The sequence below is a fragment of the Lissotriton helveticus genome, chromosome 5_1, assembly GCF_964261635.1.
Source record: "Lissotriton helveticus chromosome 5_1, aLisHel1.1, whole genome shotgun sequence".
NCBI classification, from domain to species: Eukaryota; Metazoa; Chordata; class Amphibia; order Caudata; family Salamandridae; genus Lissotriton; species Lissotriton helveticus.
In genome coordinates this window covers 236,002,157-236,017,719 of record NC_136065.1, presented here as the reverse complement: position 1 = coordinate 236,017,719, position 15,563 = coordinate 236,002,157, and the positions used below count along the sequence as shown (strand labels likewise).

Genomic DNA, 15,563 nt, shown 5'->3' with positions numbered 1-15,563 from the left:
ATTGCATAATGTTAAGAAACTCTAGTAAGCATGCAGTAAATGTGATCTATTTAGGAGATTCTACTTTTGTATTTTCTTCTCTCCACTTAATAAATTGAGATATAAATATACATTTTCGAAATCAGTCTTATGTAAGTGGAAACTCGCCTCCCTTTTGTTTTATGATATTTTTTGTGGTATGATTTCTTTCCATAACCTAATTTTTTTTCTTTTTCTTAATCTTATTTTCTTACTCAGCTCCAATATCTCAATCTTTTTTACATATCCGGTCCAACTCACTGCAACAACTTATGTTCCCTCTAAAGAGCAGTTAAGCTCCCATGCAGCCTCTATCTTCGTGTTTTGCATGAAGAGAGAGAGAGAGAGAGCAAGCACAAAGGGGGAACGAAAGAGAACAATTATCGCCCTCTAAATATCAATTGTCCATGAACATCATCAAGCCTCTCACCGCAGCGTCATGATTCAAAGAATCTAAAGCTCATCCCCTGCTGTTTTAGGGTGGTCGGAGCTGGATGAATTGCCTGCTAATGTTTTGAGAGGTGGGGTAATTATTTGGAAGGGGACTATTCATATATGTTGACTACGTCAAGAATGCATCTGTAAAGATAGGGGGCCCTCTGCTACTAATGAGAAGTTCCTCTAGGCAGGGAAATACATACTGTGAAATTCCTAGGGCAACTTCAAACTATATTCAACTTAAACAGTAATAATGAAAATTATACAGAGAGAAAATCCGACACTCTAAATTATAAAGATACAAAACTATTCTTTTATTTTCTTATTAGTTAATTCAATATATACAATTCATAACAGAGAAGTAAATAGTTAAATCACATACATGCTACATTCATCCATCTATCCATGCATACTTATCATTCAGATATGTATAAATTGTTCACATTGACAAGTTGTTGGAACAGCAATTTTTAAACTTTAGGCTTCCCGTTTATTGTCAGGAAACATTGCTCACTCAGATTCCTCCTGTCCACCGCTGTTTCCTGTAACCTCCCCCCTTCCCCTTCCCCCCTCACCCGTGAAATCATTTATTTTGCAGAAAAGTTTGACTAAAGCCTCTCTGCCCCGAGATCGGTCAGGTGATTTTTGTCTAGAGCAACAAAGCCTGCGCGAGCGTTTTCATATTTAACGTCCACCTTTCCGCCATTCCTTCCCAGTGCCTGCACGACTGGCACTTTCATTACTAAAAGTTACTACAACTTAGGACGTAATTGATATAAAATATTGTTTTCGTCAGTTTCTGACCACAAACCAAGTCTCCCATCCGCAGGTAAACGGTCAGTACCTCAGTCTTTGAATTTGACTTTTCTTTTGACGTATTTAAACTGGCTTCTCTGGTAAGTACGCAGGCACTCGCTGTAAAATGGTTAAAACTCTTTCTTAGATTTGTACTTAGTGCTGTGATGACTGTGTGCAGCGCTGTTTTCGAAGCAACGCTGGTGCTTTAACATTCCATGTAAATGAAGGTAAGGCAGCGTGAGTCCCCTTCCATCTGCGGCCTGTGCCGCCTCTTTGTTCAGCCTGCCCCGCCCGGGGGCCCTGCCTTTGTGGAACTATCCCTGTGGACACTTGTTACACGCTCCCTGCCATCTCTGGAGGCAAAGGGGCCAGGCAACCAATGGGAACGGACTCCGAGTGACAGCAGAAGTCACCCAAGGCGCGAACGCGAACCGAATAACAACAGGAACGCCTCCCGAGGGATTGCACTGCTTTTGTGTATTTTTCGTGTGGTGGGAGGTTTGGGGGAGCCTTTGCAGAGATGTATAATTTCCCCTCTTTGACATGATAATGTCCTTTTGTGTCTGTCTAGCTCCAGGAACGAGCCCGGGAAGGTTTCACTGGACTGGCCGAGCCATTGTCTGATCTCTTGGACCTACTGGCCGCCTGCAACGACGGCAAGGGCAAGGGCAACTCCCTGGGGTACGTCATCGCCAGCGAGTTCCAGGAATGGATAAAGGAGCGGCCATTGCTTCAGCAGGTTGGTAGCCAGCTGGGGCAGAAGATGGGGTTATTTCAAGGTGAAAAGGCTACTTCATGCCGCCAATGGGGTCTCCCAAACACTTGATCAATTCTAAGGGAGCCCCTTCCTCTTTTACTCTTAACAGCCAAGCTAAATGGTTAAACAGGTACCTTGTCTTCACAGTCTTCTTGCTATTCAGGGGAATTCAGCGATTAAACAGCATGGGAGAGACCAATCGGAGGACAAGAGACTGCACAATTTTCCTACTGTGGTTTCTAATTGAGAAATCCACTGATTTACTCCCGTCTTACTCCATACCTTTCTGTGTGGGCAGTTTGAAGCAAAATAGCCAAGTATGAAATAAATTGTATTTGTAGCGCAAGAAGAGGACAACTGGATCCTATTTAAAATGAAGCCAACAATCATAGCCATTGTATCGTAACAGCATTTATATAGTGCTTAGAACCCCTGATGGGGTGCTGAAGTGCTTTACGGACAGCAGATAGCATGTTACTCCAGAACCTATGAGATTGGTGAAATCCTAAATAAATTCTTGGTAATGATGAAGGTGAAATATGTAAAGATCAACCGTGGGGCACTATAAGTCCATAAATGATGTAGTGAAGTGATAAATCATCAACTACTTACCCTGGGGTGGGTTAAATAGAATACCTAATAGTGGTAGGGGTTAACTTCTAAGTAACAGGCTAGACTTAGCTGATCTGTTAGCAACTGAATAAATTAGACTCCTGTGCCTGCCTGGCATTAAACTCTTTGTATTAACAAAACGGCTCCATCCATGTTTTTTCGAGAGGGGGCATAAGTTTGGATTCCATCTGGCACCTGTGCTAACTTCAGTATTTGAGGGATCTGCAGTTAGATGGAGTATAAACCAGAAAGAACATTACCAACTGTAAATAACTTGTTCATTTAGTGCAATTATTTTTTGTGTACAGTTAACTTTTTAGCTGGAATGCTTAGACAGTTCCACTGGTAGGTAGATAGCTCCAGGAATTGTCTTCATAGGGTTCCTGGGAATTCAGTGGAAGGAATCCGAAAGTGAAAACCTCTTCACACAATTTACTTGTGAGCATTAATTCCTGGTGGGCCCTCGGGAGCTCTGAAGGTCTGTAGTAAATCTGAGGGCATTTCTTTTCTGAAAATGTGGTGCTACTTCTGCCATGATACATCAGGCCTATAGACGAAGGTATGTACTATTTGAAGTATTACCAGTCTCATCCTGAGAAGTAAGCATAGTCTAACACAGGCCTAGTCACACTGGCCTACACCATCTAACACCAGACTGTGGATTCAGGGGTCACTGTGGCCGAACACCAGGATGTGCTTTGAGGTGCTTCAGAGACTGCAGTCATGTAATTGACTTAGTACGAAAACAAAGTGGAATCCACTAGGGCAGTTTGGGATGGTCCCTATTGTGGTGGGGAACACTCAAGTGTTGTTAAGATACCCCTCACACACCAACAGGCCCCTTGGTGTCATGCTTCATCATCGGGGTCTTCGCACCCCTCTACGGGATGCGGCGTGCTGCGACCGACGACTACGTGGGAGCACTTTTTATTGGACTATGTGTGGATGTGTGTGGGATAAAGGACGTATGTGAGTGGTGAGTTTAAAGTGGGTGAGGGTTAAAAAATACCTGGATCGTGGGGTAGGAAAATAAAAATCTTTATTCGGCCCCCGGCTGGTATTGTTAAAAAGGGTGCAGAGAGAGGTTTGTGAGTGTATAATTAAGTACACCAACCTCGTTTGTGCGTCGTCTACATGGACATGTTTCGGAGTTCAAAGCCTCCTTCTTCAGGACGGGAATTTGCACATAGATCCACCTTACTCACATGTATTTATATATCAAAGTGTATTATACAAAAAATAGAAAAAAGTGAACTAGAGGTGTAATGTACCTAGTCACTGAATCATAATCGTAGTCTTTCTTAGCCCATTAGGCGAGTAGTGAAGACCTAGAGGGAGAAAGCACATGTTAGTTCCTTCTCGCGCTATAGTTATCCTCCAGATATGGGTGACCTTAAGAAAAAGTGGGGTGTTGCTATTTACCACATATAGATCATGTGTATTTTCATGCAACCTGTAAAAAAAGGGGGACATACACTGGACAAGGTGATAAAGATCAATTTACAATGGTCAGGCGATTTCAGTAGTTGTTTCCTAAGTTAGATTTGCCCGGCGTAAAACGCCTCTAATACCATACGAAGTTATTCAATAAAGAGGCAGGCGCTGGAGACTGGAAGACAGGAAACAAGTTTTATTCCGACGGAGTAGAACACGTCAGATCGGACAACAAGGTATCGTCTCGAGGTGCTCTCTCAACCTCTCTGAGACCTGGTCTTTTATACACTGGTTTAAGACATGTGAACGTCCTTTATTACAACAGGGACATTGTAGAGCATGAGAATGACATCAGAACGATATCCCCGGCACCCCCCAGTTCCAGCCCATTCCAACACATGACAACAGTAGAGACTCTTTCCCCTCATATGATTGGGAGGGGGCTATCACGCAGCTGAGGGTTCTGCCGATTCCTTTGGAATGTGTGCGCCTGATCGAATCTCTGGGGTGGAGGGTCGTGATCAATAGTGGCTTCTTTCAGGAAGGGCGAGTGCATACAGTAATGGGCAATAAACTGTATCCTCGGGCTAAAGGATGACCAGCGGTCCGTGCTGACGTTCAGGCTCAGAGGAAGGGGTCATCAAAGGAGGGGTATTCATGGACGGAGAGGAGGTGTTGGTCAGGCGCGGGGTGCGATTCCCTGGGACAGAGTCATGGGAGGGGAGGGCTCATGACTTGTGCATGAGAGAGCGGGGGCAGTCAGGGTGCATGGGGGGCGCTTGCCAGGTCAGGGAAGTGTGCTGACGGGTCGATCGTGAGCAGGGAGACCATGGTACCTAAAATGGCTGTCGTGTATGCATGAACGTGGTGTTTGCAAGATGGCGTAGATGATGTTCAATACACGAACTAAAATTCCACAGTCCTCCCTTTAACATGTCTCGCCAGCTTGTCAGTTCGGATCAATCCCCATGAGACCACGCACCTCTATTTCGTACAGGGGACTCATGTGCTCATGTTTAAAGTTCAAAGTCTTTGGGCACCTACAGTTGGAAATGAGTGCACATAAAGATGGTAAACATTGAATACCTAAACAACACCCACATAGTATCATGATTGGTATTAGCAAAAACGTGAACAGTCTCCATCCCCAGTTCTTTAAAGTGTCCCAGAACCAGCCTCCAAGCGACCATCCTTCCTGTTCCTGGTGAACCTCCGAGGACAGTCTGTGGAGGTGTTCGATTGCTTTGTAGACTGAAGGTGAGTTATCTGGCACGTAGGTGCAACAGCTGGAGCCGATGATGCGGCATGCACCTCCACGGTCGGCCAGAACCACATCTAGAACAAGACGGTTTTGAAGAGCCACAAGGCGGACTGCCTGCAGCTCAGCCGTGTTGTTAGCAAGGATGCCAGCGGTGATGTTAATGGTTGTTTCTAATGCCTGAGTCAGGTGTCTGATTGCGCGGCTATTTGCCATTGGTCCCCACAGAGGAACAAGTCCCTTTGCTGCATCCTGGAACTGTGCTCCGGTGGAGTCGGCTTGTTCAACATCTCCAGCGCGCTTTTGCCGGTGGTGGTTGGCTGGAGCCACATACGTGGGAGGAAGAATGAAGGCGATGTAGCACGTACCCTTCCAGCCTTTTGGGAGCCACGTGTAAGCTTTGGTGCCACAAACAAAGTACATATTCGGGGAAGCAACAAAGGAGGGGGGGTCAGCTGAGGCCAATGTTTTGGTGATGCGGCAAGAACTGTGACCCACCAGTTGCGTTCCTTGTCCTTCGAGGCATACGAATCCTGTGACATTGATGACAGACAGGGCCGCAGTCAGAGTGGCAGCCGTTTGTTTCCGCAGGTGGGAGAAGGTGGATCTGGCTGGATTGTGGAGCACCTGCATTTCGACCCTTTCTTTGGCAGGGATGTTCGTAAGGAAGGTTGAACCTGAAATTGCGGGACAAAAGGGCTTTCCTGTGTTGTTCGGCCAGAACCCATAGTAGAAGTGCGACACTGTCTGACCAGAAGTGGCGTTGTCCTTGTGGCTTTCTTGCATGAGGATCAACCAGGCGAGGCAAGAGCCGTGAACTGAGAAAGGTGAAGGAATAAAGGGGATGGAGTGTCCGGTAGCATGTGGGAGCAACCCACAGATCCAGCAGTTGGTGGCATTTGCAGCAAGTTTGTGCTGGTGCAACAGTTGTACAAAGGAATTGTTCCAGAATTCCCTACGCCTTTCTCGAAGCTGAGGTGAAAGGGTGATCAGGTGGTGCTCTTTCACGGTGGTTGGCTGGACAGTGGTTGGCAACATTTGGTGAGCAGGTGTGCTTTCCTCCAGGATCCAGAAGGAAGTCATGAGGAGGAGACAGAACAGGAAGACAATGAAGAAGGCGATTGTCTTTGATTTGTGCAAATTGTCAGTTTTTGGATTCCTATAGTGGGTATTTCCTGTTGCTTTCGACGTCTTCTTATCTGGCGCTTCCATCATCTTCTTATCTGGCGCTTCCATCATCTTCATCTTCAAGGTGCTCGGTAGTGGGCAGAACCACAGACTTAGTTTAGCTTCTCTCCAGGTAACCCTTGGTTGCTTTGGGTCACCGTTCTGAGATTTTTAACTTAGTCAGTGGCCTACTTAGCCGAAGCTCCCTCCTTTCGGCGCAGGAAATACCCTTCCCGAGATGGCACAGTAGGATCAGAATGTTTTTCAAGTTCAAGTGCCTCGGTATCAGGATAGCAGTTCAGTGATGGTCGGTCTTTGTTCAGGAGCTCTTCTTGGGTGCTGACGTTGTCTGTCGTGGCCAGGGTCGAGGAAATCTTTTTGCAGTGATGGGCGTGCAGCCAGTGCTTCTTCCCCTCCACTCGAAGAGCCGTCCGAGTGGTGATCAGTACTTGCCAGGGGCCCGTCCACCGGGGTTCCAGACTCTTTGCTCGTTGAAAGTTCCGGATCAAAATATAGTCGCCCGGTTGAATATCGTGACCGGGACCCCTGGAAGCATCGGGGATGGCCTGCTGCACCTGTTGATGAATGACAGACAACGTTTTAGTTAACTTGTACAAATAATCTGACAGCAGGACGTCGGGGACGTCATGAATGGAGGTTGGTTTGGGGGCAGTCCAGAGGTTCATAGGCCGTCCAAACACAACTTCGTAGGGGGTCAAGTGGTGCTTAGTGGGGGTGGAGCGCATCGATAGTAATGCCAGTGGAAGGGCATCTGGCCACTTAAGTCCTGTGGTGGCCACTATTTTTGACAGTTTCAATTTCAGTGTGGCGTTGTGTCGTTCAACCAGGCCAGCGGATTGGGGGTGGAAGACCGCATGGAACCTTTGTTTGACCCCCAACCCCTTCAGGATAAGTTGGATAACTTCAGCTATGAAGTGGGGGCCATTGTCGCTCCATAAAATTCGACAAAGGCCGTAGCGAGGGAAAAACTCCTTCAATAGTACTTTGGCAGTAGTCATGGCAGTGTTATCACGGGTCGGATAGGCTTCCACCCATTTGCTGAAGGCACATACAATGACTAATACGTACTTCAAGCCTTGGCACCTCTCTAATTGGATGTAATCCATCTGGAGGACCTCACAGGGGTGGTCGGGGATCCCAAACCCTCCCCGGGGTACCACAGTTCCTTTCCCGGGGTTGTGTTGTAAGCAGATAAGGCACTGTTGGACTAGGCGTTTGGCTGAGTCGGGGATCTTGCCGTTATGCCAGACTTTGGAAATGAGTTTGATCATGGGGGCAGAACCTATGTGAGCAGGGGAATGTGCCATTGTCAGTATGGGGATCAAGTATGCATCAGGCAGCAACCATTTGTTTGTGTCCTTTGTCCGCCAGCAACCTTCATCGTCCCTTAGGCCCACCCGAGCCCACTCAGTCAGTTCGTGTGGTGTGCTGGTCGATTGGATATCCCTGATCGTTTCCCTAGCGTTGGTCCATTTTTCTGCTTGTGACCTGGTCACATACATGCGTGTCGTGGCCCTATTCTCAGCTGTGGTTCGGGCAGTGATGTCGGCTAGTGCGTTTCCCTGTCCAACTAAATCTGTCACCTTCTTGTGTGCCTGACATTTGATCACTGCTAATCGTGTGGGGAGAAGGACTGCTTCAATCAGGGCGGAGACTAAATCTCCGTGAAGGATGGGTGTACCATGGGACGTCAGGAATCCCCTTTCCCTCCACAGGATCCCAAAATGATGAACTACCCCGAAGGCGTACTGGCTGTCCGTGTAAATGTTCGCCGTGGTTCCTGCTGCTATGATACATGCTCGTGTGAGGGAAATTAGTTCTGCTGCCTGTGCGGATCGTTGTGTGATACAAGCTGTTTCAACTACTGTTCGAGCAGTCGTTACCGCATAGGCAGCAGAAGTGGTGCCGTCTGGGAGTTTGATGCAAGAGCCATCTACCCATAGTTCTCCGTCAGGATCTGTGAAAGCAATGTCTCGGAGGTCAATTCTACTCCTAGGCTGTTCGTCCGTGAGAGTCACACAGTCGTGTATAGGGGGCACATCGGGGTCATTTTCGGGCAAGGGTAACAGTGTAGCAGGATTCAATGTTGTGCATCTCTTCAGAGTGATGTGGGGCGCAAGTAAAGTCAATTCGTATCCTGTCAGTCGTGCACTAGTCAAGTGTTGAGTCTTGGTCTGGGTCAAAAGGGTGTCAACTGCATGGGGTACTAATACCGTGAGAGAGTTTGAAAGTACAATTCCCTCACTCTGTCGGATAGAGACAGCAGCAGCAGCTACTGCTCGAAGGCAGGCTGGTAGAGCTCTGGCGACTGGATCAAGAGTGGCAGAGAAGTAGGCACAAGGGCGCTGTTTGGCGCCGATGGGCTGAGTTAGAACAGACAATGCGCATCCCTCCCTTTCGTGAGTGAAGAGGGAGAAGGGCTTGGAGTAATCTGGTGTTCCTAGAACGGGTGCCGAGCAAAGGGCATCTCGCAACTCCTTAAAGGATGCTTGGCATTCGGGGGTCCACGGGAGTGGGAACGGAACATCTTTGGCCAACAGGGAAAGCAGGGGTTTTATAATGAGACTGAAATTTGGTAGCCATTGTCGGCAGAAAGAAGTAAGGCCTACTAATGAACGGACTTGCTTCTGTGTTTTTGGAATAGGGGTGTCTAGGATGGTTTGGATTCGGTCGGGTGTAAGTTTTCTCCCTTCTTTGGACAGGAGATGACCTAGGTATGTTACTTGGGACTGACAGAACTGCAGTTTCTTTTTGGAGACTTTGTGGCCATTCTCCGCGAGAAAGTGCAAGAGTTGGATAGTGGCTGTGATTGCAAGTGGAGTGGTGTCGGCCGCCAAAAGGATATCATCGACATATTGGATCAACACTACTCCATCTGGTAGCTGGACGGCGTCCAGCTGCCTTTTCAGGGCTTGGCTGTAAATGCTGGGACTTTCAGTGTAGCCCTGGGGAGCTCTACAAAAGCGGTATGAACGGTTCTTTAAAGTGAAGCCGAAGAGATAACGGCTGTCTGGATGGATGGGGATGGAGAAAAATGCATTTTTAAGATCTATAACGGTGAAGGTGGTGGCAGTGGACGGGATGAGGGTCAGAATGGTGGCGATGTCTGAGACTACGGGGTACTGTGGCACCACCACTTTGTTGACTTCCCGCAGGTCGATGATGAAGCGGTACGCTTTCTCATCCCCCTCGCCTTGCTTCTTAACAATGGGTAGGATAGGACTATTGCAGACATTACTTTTTTTTTTTTTATCCTCATTTGCCTGATCCTCCTCTTATTCAGCCTCCAATTGCCAAGCATTTATTACTCAGAGTGCAGGCCTCCTGCTGCCCCTGATAATGCGGTTGGTTGCCCTCGGCAGGGATGGCCTGAAGAGAGGACGGGGTGTGACTCCAACCTTGGTGTTACACCAGTTGAACTAGCCTTGGAGCCAACCGAAGGGGGCCTAGTTCTTGGAGTTACTAAGGCATAATCATTGGACCGGGGGGAAAAAAAAAAAAAAAAAAAAAAAAAAAAAAAAAAACCCCGGCTATTGCTTCCACTGAACCAAATAGTTCCAAAACGCCCGGTTACGTGAGCCACCTGATCTCAACATGTCAGTCTTAGAGGTTGTATACAAAGATGTTAACCAGTTTGCATGTGTTGGTGGTGTTTTTTCTATCCAAACCTTGCATATCTCTCTTCTTGCAAGTAGTATTGCGTAAAACAGAAATGTCCTTGCATGGCCCTTTATACTGTTGTCCCATCCGAAAATAACCAGGGGGAGTGTTAGAGAAATCGAGATGTTAAGAATCGAATCCAGGGTCGCTTTAACCTCATTCCAGAACTGCAATAGGTTGGGGCAGTCTATAAACATGTGAATGTCTGAAGCTGCGATGTAATTGCATTTATTGCATTTTTTCCCTGGAACGAATTTAGACAGTTTTAAGGGGGTAAAATAGGCTCGATGTATCGTAAAAAAATGGTTGCGCCTAAGCCATGCCGGTTTAACACATTTATATAGCAGGGTGCAGGATTTCTGCCAGATTTCAATACTCTGGGCCCCACATTCTATGCCCCATAGCTGTTCCGGGAGGATAAATTCTCCATCTATCTCTTCTAACAGACTCCAGTACCACTGCGAGACTTCTTTACCCCCTCCTGGTCTTCCTACCAATTTCTCTTCAGTGGAGCTGCACTTCCCAAATGTTACCCCTGACCTGTTCATTGTTTTAAACCAACTGTTTATTTGTAAAAATTTAAACCTCGAAAACTCTGAGCCCAGTTGGTCCCTTAACTCCTCCCAAGGCCTCAATGATTCGCCTACCAACAGATCTCCCCATGTTGCTATTCCTCCTTCTCTCAGCGGAGTTGCCAGCCTGTCTTCCAGACAAAGCGGCAAACCCGGAGATTCCCAAATGGGTGCAAAGTTAGAGTAATATTGCAATCCTAGTTTCCTCCTTATATGAAACCAGGTCTTCGCTTGGGACATAAGAATTTTTAATTTAACTTTTTTGAAATATTTCTGATCGCCGTATTTGAACATATAGCCATTAGTTGGTAAACCGGCTCCGGTCAGCATCGCATTAAACATGAGACCTATAGATGTATTAGTTGGGACTTTTAAGAGCATTCTTGAGTGAGACAATTGGAAAGCCCACGCATAATACTGCAAATCAGGCAGAGACAATCCCCCCTTTTCCCTCCTCCTTCTCAGTTTCTTCCATGCCACTCTTGCCGATTTGTAACACCACACAAAAGAATTAAGCTCTCTTTGGCATTTCTCTAAGGCCACATTATCAAAAGCGAGAGGGATAGTGCTAAAAATAAAAGTGAATTTAGGGAGAATGGACATCTTCATCAGACTTATTCTGCCGAGGACAGTCAGTGGAAGACTAGACCAGGATTTTAAAAGTTTCTTGCTTTCATTAGAGACTCTCGCGAGATTAACTTGAGCGATTTTGTCGATGTCGTGGACTATCCGAATACCCAGATATCTCATCGAGTTGGTTACGGTTAACTGTAAGTCAGGAATGTTCCAAGCCATGATATCGGTTTTACTTGGGTTAATCTCATAGCCTGAGATACAACCAAACTCTTTGGCTCTCCTTATTACCTCTGGGAATGTTATCTCTGGGTCTGAAGTAAAGATTATGATATCGTCTGCATAAAGAGCTACCCGCTTTTCCCACTCTCCAAACCTAAAAGGTGGAATGAGTACATCTCGTCTTAAGACTTCTGCAAACGGTTCGATGTACAGATTGAAGAGGAGGGGGGAAAGCGGGCAACCCTGCCTAGTGCCTCTCGAAATCCCCAATGCCTCAGACAGTGTGCCATTTATTAAGAGCCGGGCTGATGGTAAGTTGTACATAAGTTTGATAGTACGACAAAATCTCTCCCCGAAGTTGAATTTCTTCAACACGTCATTGAGGTAGGCCCAATTTACCCTATCGAAGGCTTTAGCTGCGTCTAGAGTGAGTGTTGCCAATGGGAGGGAGAAGGCTGAGGCAATGTCAATTGCCCCTACGAGGTCGTACGTTAGATCAGAAAGCTGGCGGCCTTTAATAAATCCCTTCTGGTCCTGGTGAATTATTTCCCCCACTACTGAGCCCACTCTAGATGCTAATATGGACGTGAAGATCTTATAATCACTGTTCAATAGAGATATTGGGCGATATGATCCACATAGGGTTGGGTCTTTGCCGGATTTGGGAATCAATACTATGGTAGTCTCACTCCATGATCGAGGAGGCTCAAAGCCCTCCCTCAAGATATCGTTGAAGAGGACTGTTAAAGTAGGGGCGATTTCGTCAACCAAAACACGGTATAATTCCCCAGGAAGTCCATCGGGGCCTGCAGCTTTACCATGTTTAAGTGACAGAATGACCCTCCTTACTTCTATTTCAGAGATATCCATCTCAATCCCATCACGTTGTATGGGTGACAGGGAAGGTAAAGTAATCTGGTTTAACCATATTTCTCTTAACTGTTGGTTATCAGGGGTATCTTCCCTGTATATTTCCTCAAAGAATTCCTTAAAGGCGATACTAATTTCTTGGTTTGATGTTCTAAGATCATTTTCGCCTTCAGCCTTTATCCCTCTGATATGACTTTTGGCCTGATCTGCTTTAACCCTCCATGCCAAAATCTTGCCCGCTGTTTCCCCGAATTCAAAATTTGAAATTTTGCTAGCCTCCCACCTCTTAGTTACTCTCTCTTGTAATATATTGTCCAGCCGATTTCTCAGATCAGAGAGATTATTTTGATCTTGTATTGTCCCGGATGATGCCACCAGTCTCTGCTCGATTTTCTCTAATTCCATTTCGAGAGTTTGAATTTTCGACAGATAGACTTTCCTCAGATACGAGGCTCTATTTGTGATACACCCTCTCAGGTAGGCTTTTAAAGCTTCCCAGACTGTAACAAGAGAGGCTGAACCTAGGTTTGTTTCAAGGAATGAGCTCGTTTCTATCCTTAAGTATTTCACTTCCTCCGATTCTAGTAGAATGGTGCGATCAAAAGACCAAGAGGGATGTTTGACATGACCTGGAAGTTTTAATGTAAAAGAGAGTGCCGAGTGGTCAGATAAGTGGGAGGGCAGATACTTAATACTGGATATAGAGTTTTGAAGGCTATAACTGAACAAGGCAAAGTCGATTCTTGAGGTATGTTTATATTTTAGGTTCCTAAAAGATACCCCTTGTTTAGAGCCCGCCCTTTCTCTCCATAAATCTGCCAGACCTATTTGCTCCATAATCTCTTTGAGAGACTGCCTGGCTTTGGATGGAGGATGACTTTTATATCTCCCGTGATAGGTGGATTTATCTAGTTTAGGGTTCAATATGACATTGAAATCCCCTGTCCATATTATAGGTTCCGAGGTGGTAATTAAATTGTTCCTGACTATTTCTAAGAAGGATGGGTCGTCTATGTTGGGACCATAGTAACCGACAAGGTTACACACCCATCCATCAATAGACAACTTGACTAACAGCCATCTTCCACTATTGTCCTCGTTGAAGTTAAGAATCTGCACCTTTGCAGCTTTTTTACAAATTAAGAGAATTCCTCTTATATTAGCGTTGTGGTCAGTACTGATGAATTTGTCAATCCACTTCTGTTTTTTCAGTATCTCGCTGGCCTCGCTTTTTAGAAGATGTGATTCTTGGATGACAATGATCTGCGCTGGGGAATCTCGTAGATATTGTAAGATACGTTCTCTTCTCCCTCGAACGCGCAGACCATTGACGTTCCAAGATAAAAACTGAATTGAGGTCATTTGACGCGTCCCTCCCTAGCGTTTGACTCTCTATTGTCGTCATTAAAGTTATTGCCTGTTTGAGCTTTGTTTATCTTGCTTATGGCAATTGAGTTGTTTATTAAAGAGCCTAGTCTTCGAGGACCTGACTTCTGAGGATTATTTTGGATTTTTGTGCCCCCCCCCCACCAGCTTCCAGCTCCCCCCCCCCCCTTGGAGAACCCTCCCATACCTTCTCCGACCAGATGTCAGGCCGGCTTTGCGCCGACTGCGCCTTCTCCTCCCTCACCACGGAGTGCTCATCCTGCAAAAACTAAAGAAGAATTTACCTGTATATTTTCCTGTACAGGGCCTTATACCTGATGCTTCATTATTTTCTCCTTTAGTTGTGTTTATGTAATAAAAAAATAAAATAAAAATAAATAAAAAAAAAAATAAAAAAAAAAAAAATGTTTCCCTTTATGTGATTATTTATTTGTTATTTAATTACTTATTTACCTTTTTATGCTTTTTTTTTATTTTATTCTTTTGTATTTTTTCTTTTTTCCCATTTTTAATTTGGTAGAAGAGATGCCCATATCTGTGCCTTCTCAACCTTCCTTCCTAAACAGACTTCCTGTAGCCCCTATAAGCCTATGTATTGCCCCTTTATAATACAACTGGTGCTAGTGCAATACAATGCAGTAGAGAAAAGGGGCTTACTGGTTCTGGTCACAGTTTACCCTGAGAGTGGTTACGAATAGTTTCCAAAAGTTCTTCCGCCTCGAAGGAGGATCTAACATTATGCGTCTTGTTATTGTACATAACACGTAAGAACGCCGGGAACCTCATTTGAACTGTTGCACCAGCCGCTCTAAATTTGTCCATCATTTGGCCCAGCTCCCACTGCCTGTCAAGCGTGGTTTTAGACAGATCAGAGCGGACTTCAAAAGGGAAATCAGGGCCTTTTACAGTTTTAAGACTGAGTGCCACATTCAGAATTTTTTCCTTCAAGGCGTAAGTCAGGAAATTTATAAGAACTTTCCTGGGTTTAGTTCTACCAGCGTTCAAACGGAAAGGATCTCGATGGATTCTCTGTATATCTTTGTCCAACTCCTCTACTGTCTCCTCGAGGTTTAGGGATTCCTTCAGGAGTTTAACTATAAATCCCTTGAGATCTCCACCTTCCTTCCCCTCCGGAATTTTCAAGAGGCGCAAGTTGTTTCTGCGTGAATAATTCTCTAATGATTCCAGTCTGTCTTTCATTGCGTCCCCTTCTCTCCGTAGAGATTGGATCTTAGACTCAGCTGCATCTAAGTTAGCTTTCATTACTCCGGCTGAGCTCTCAAGTGCCTCTGTTCTTTCTCCCAGACCATCTACTTTCCGCTCTAGTGCCTCACATGATGCCCGAATATCGTTCTGGTTGGCTTTGGAGACCAAAAAGTCGTTGCGAATCTCGACTCTCATTGAGGCAATCGAGGCAACCAGAGCCTTCAATGCAGACTCGGTGTTGGTTAAGTTAATAGGGCTGTCTCGCTTTTCTTCCTGATCTGTTAAACTTCGTAAATCGCCTGTGAGGGTCGAAGCTTGCCCCTCTCCGTCGTTTTCCAGAGTGTCTACTAATGTACTAGATGGTGACGGGGACAGTGGACTAGCCATTACCGTGACTAAAGTGGGTAAACCAGGAATTTCAGGGACCCTGGTGGGGCTATAGATGTTCGAGGCAGTGTTGTTTACTGGCAAAATACCAGATGGGGCACCTATGTCGACACTCTCAACACTCTCAACCAGATTATTAACAGGTACCAAATCTAGAACCTGAGGCAATACTTTAAAAAAAGAG

At 45.8% G+C, this 15,563-nt stretch overlaps 1 protein-coding gene across 2 annotated transcripts in view; it reads left to right on the top strand.

The window, feature by feature from the left end:
- EXD3 (exonuclease 3'-5' domain containing 3) overlaps nucleotides 1–15,563 on the top strand; it is a 2,383,304-nt gene that overhangs the window by 647,291 nt on the left and 1,720,450 nt on the right. For both annotated transcript variants that reach the window (XM_078642091.1, XM_078642090.1), the window contains exon 5: nucleotides 1,826–1,993. In XM_078642091.1, the coding sequence (XP_078498217.1) occupies nucleotides 1,826–1,993 (168 nt within the window). The remainder of the gene's footprint in view (nucleotides 1–1,825; nucleotides 1,994–15,563) is intronic.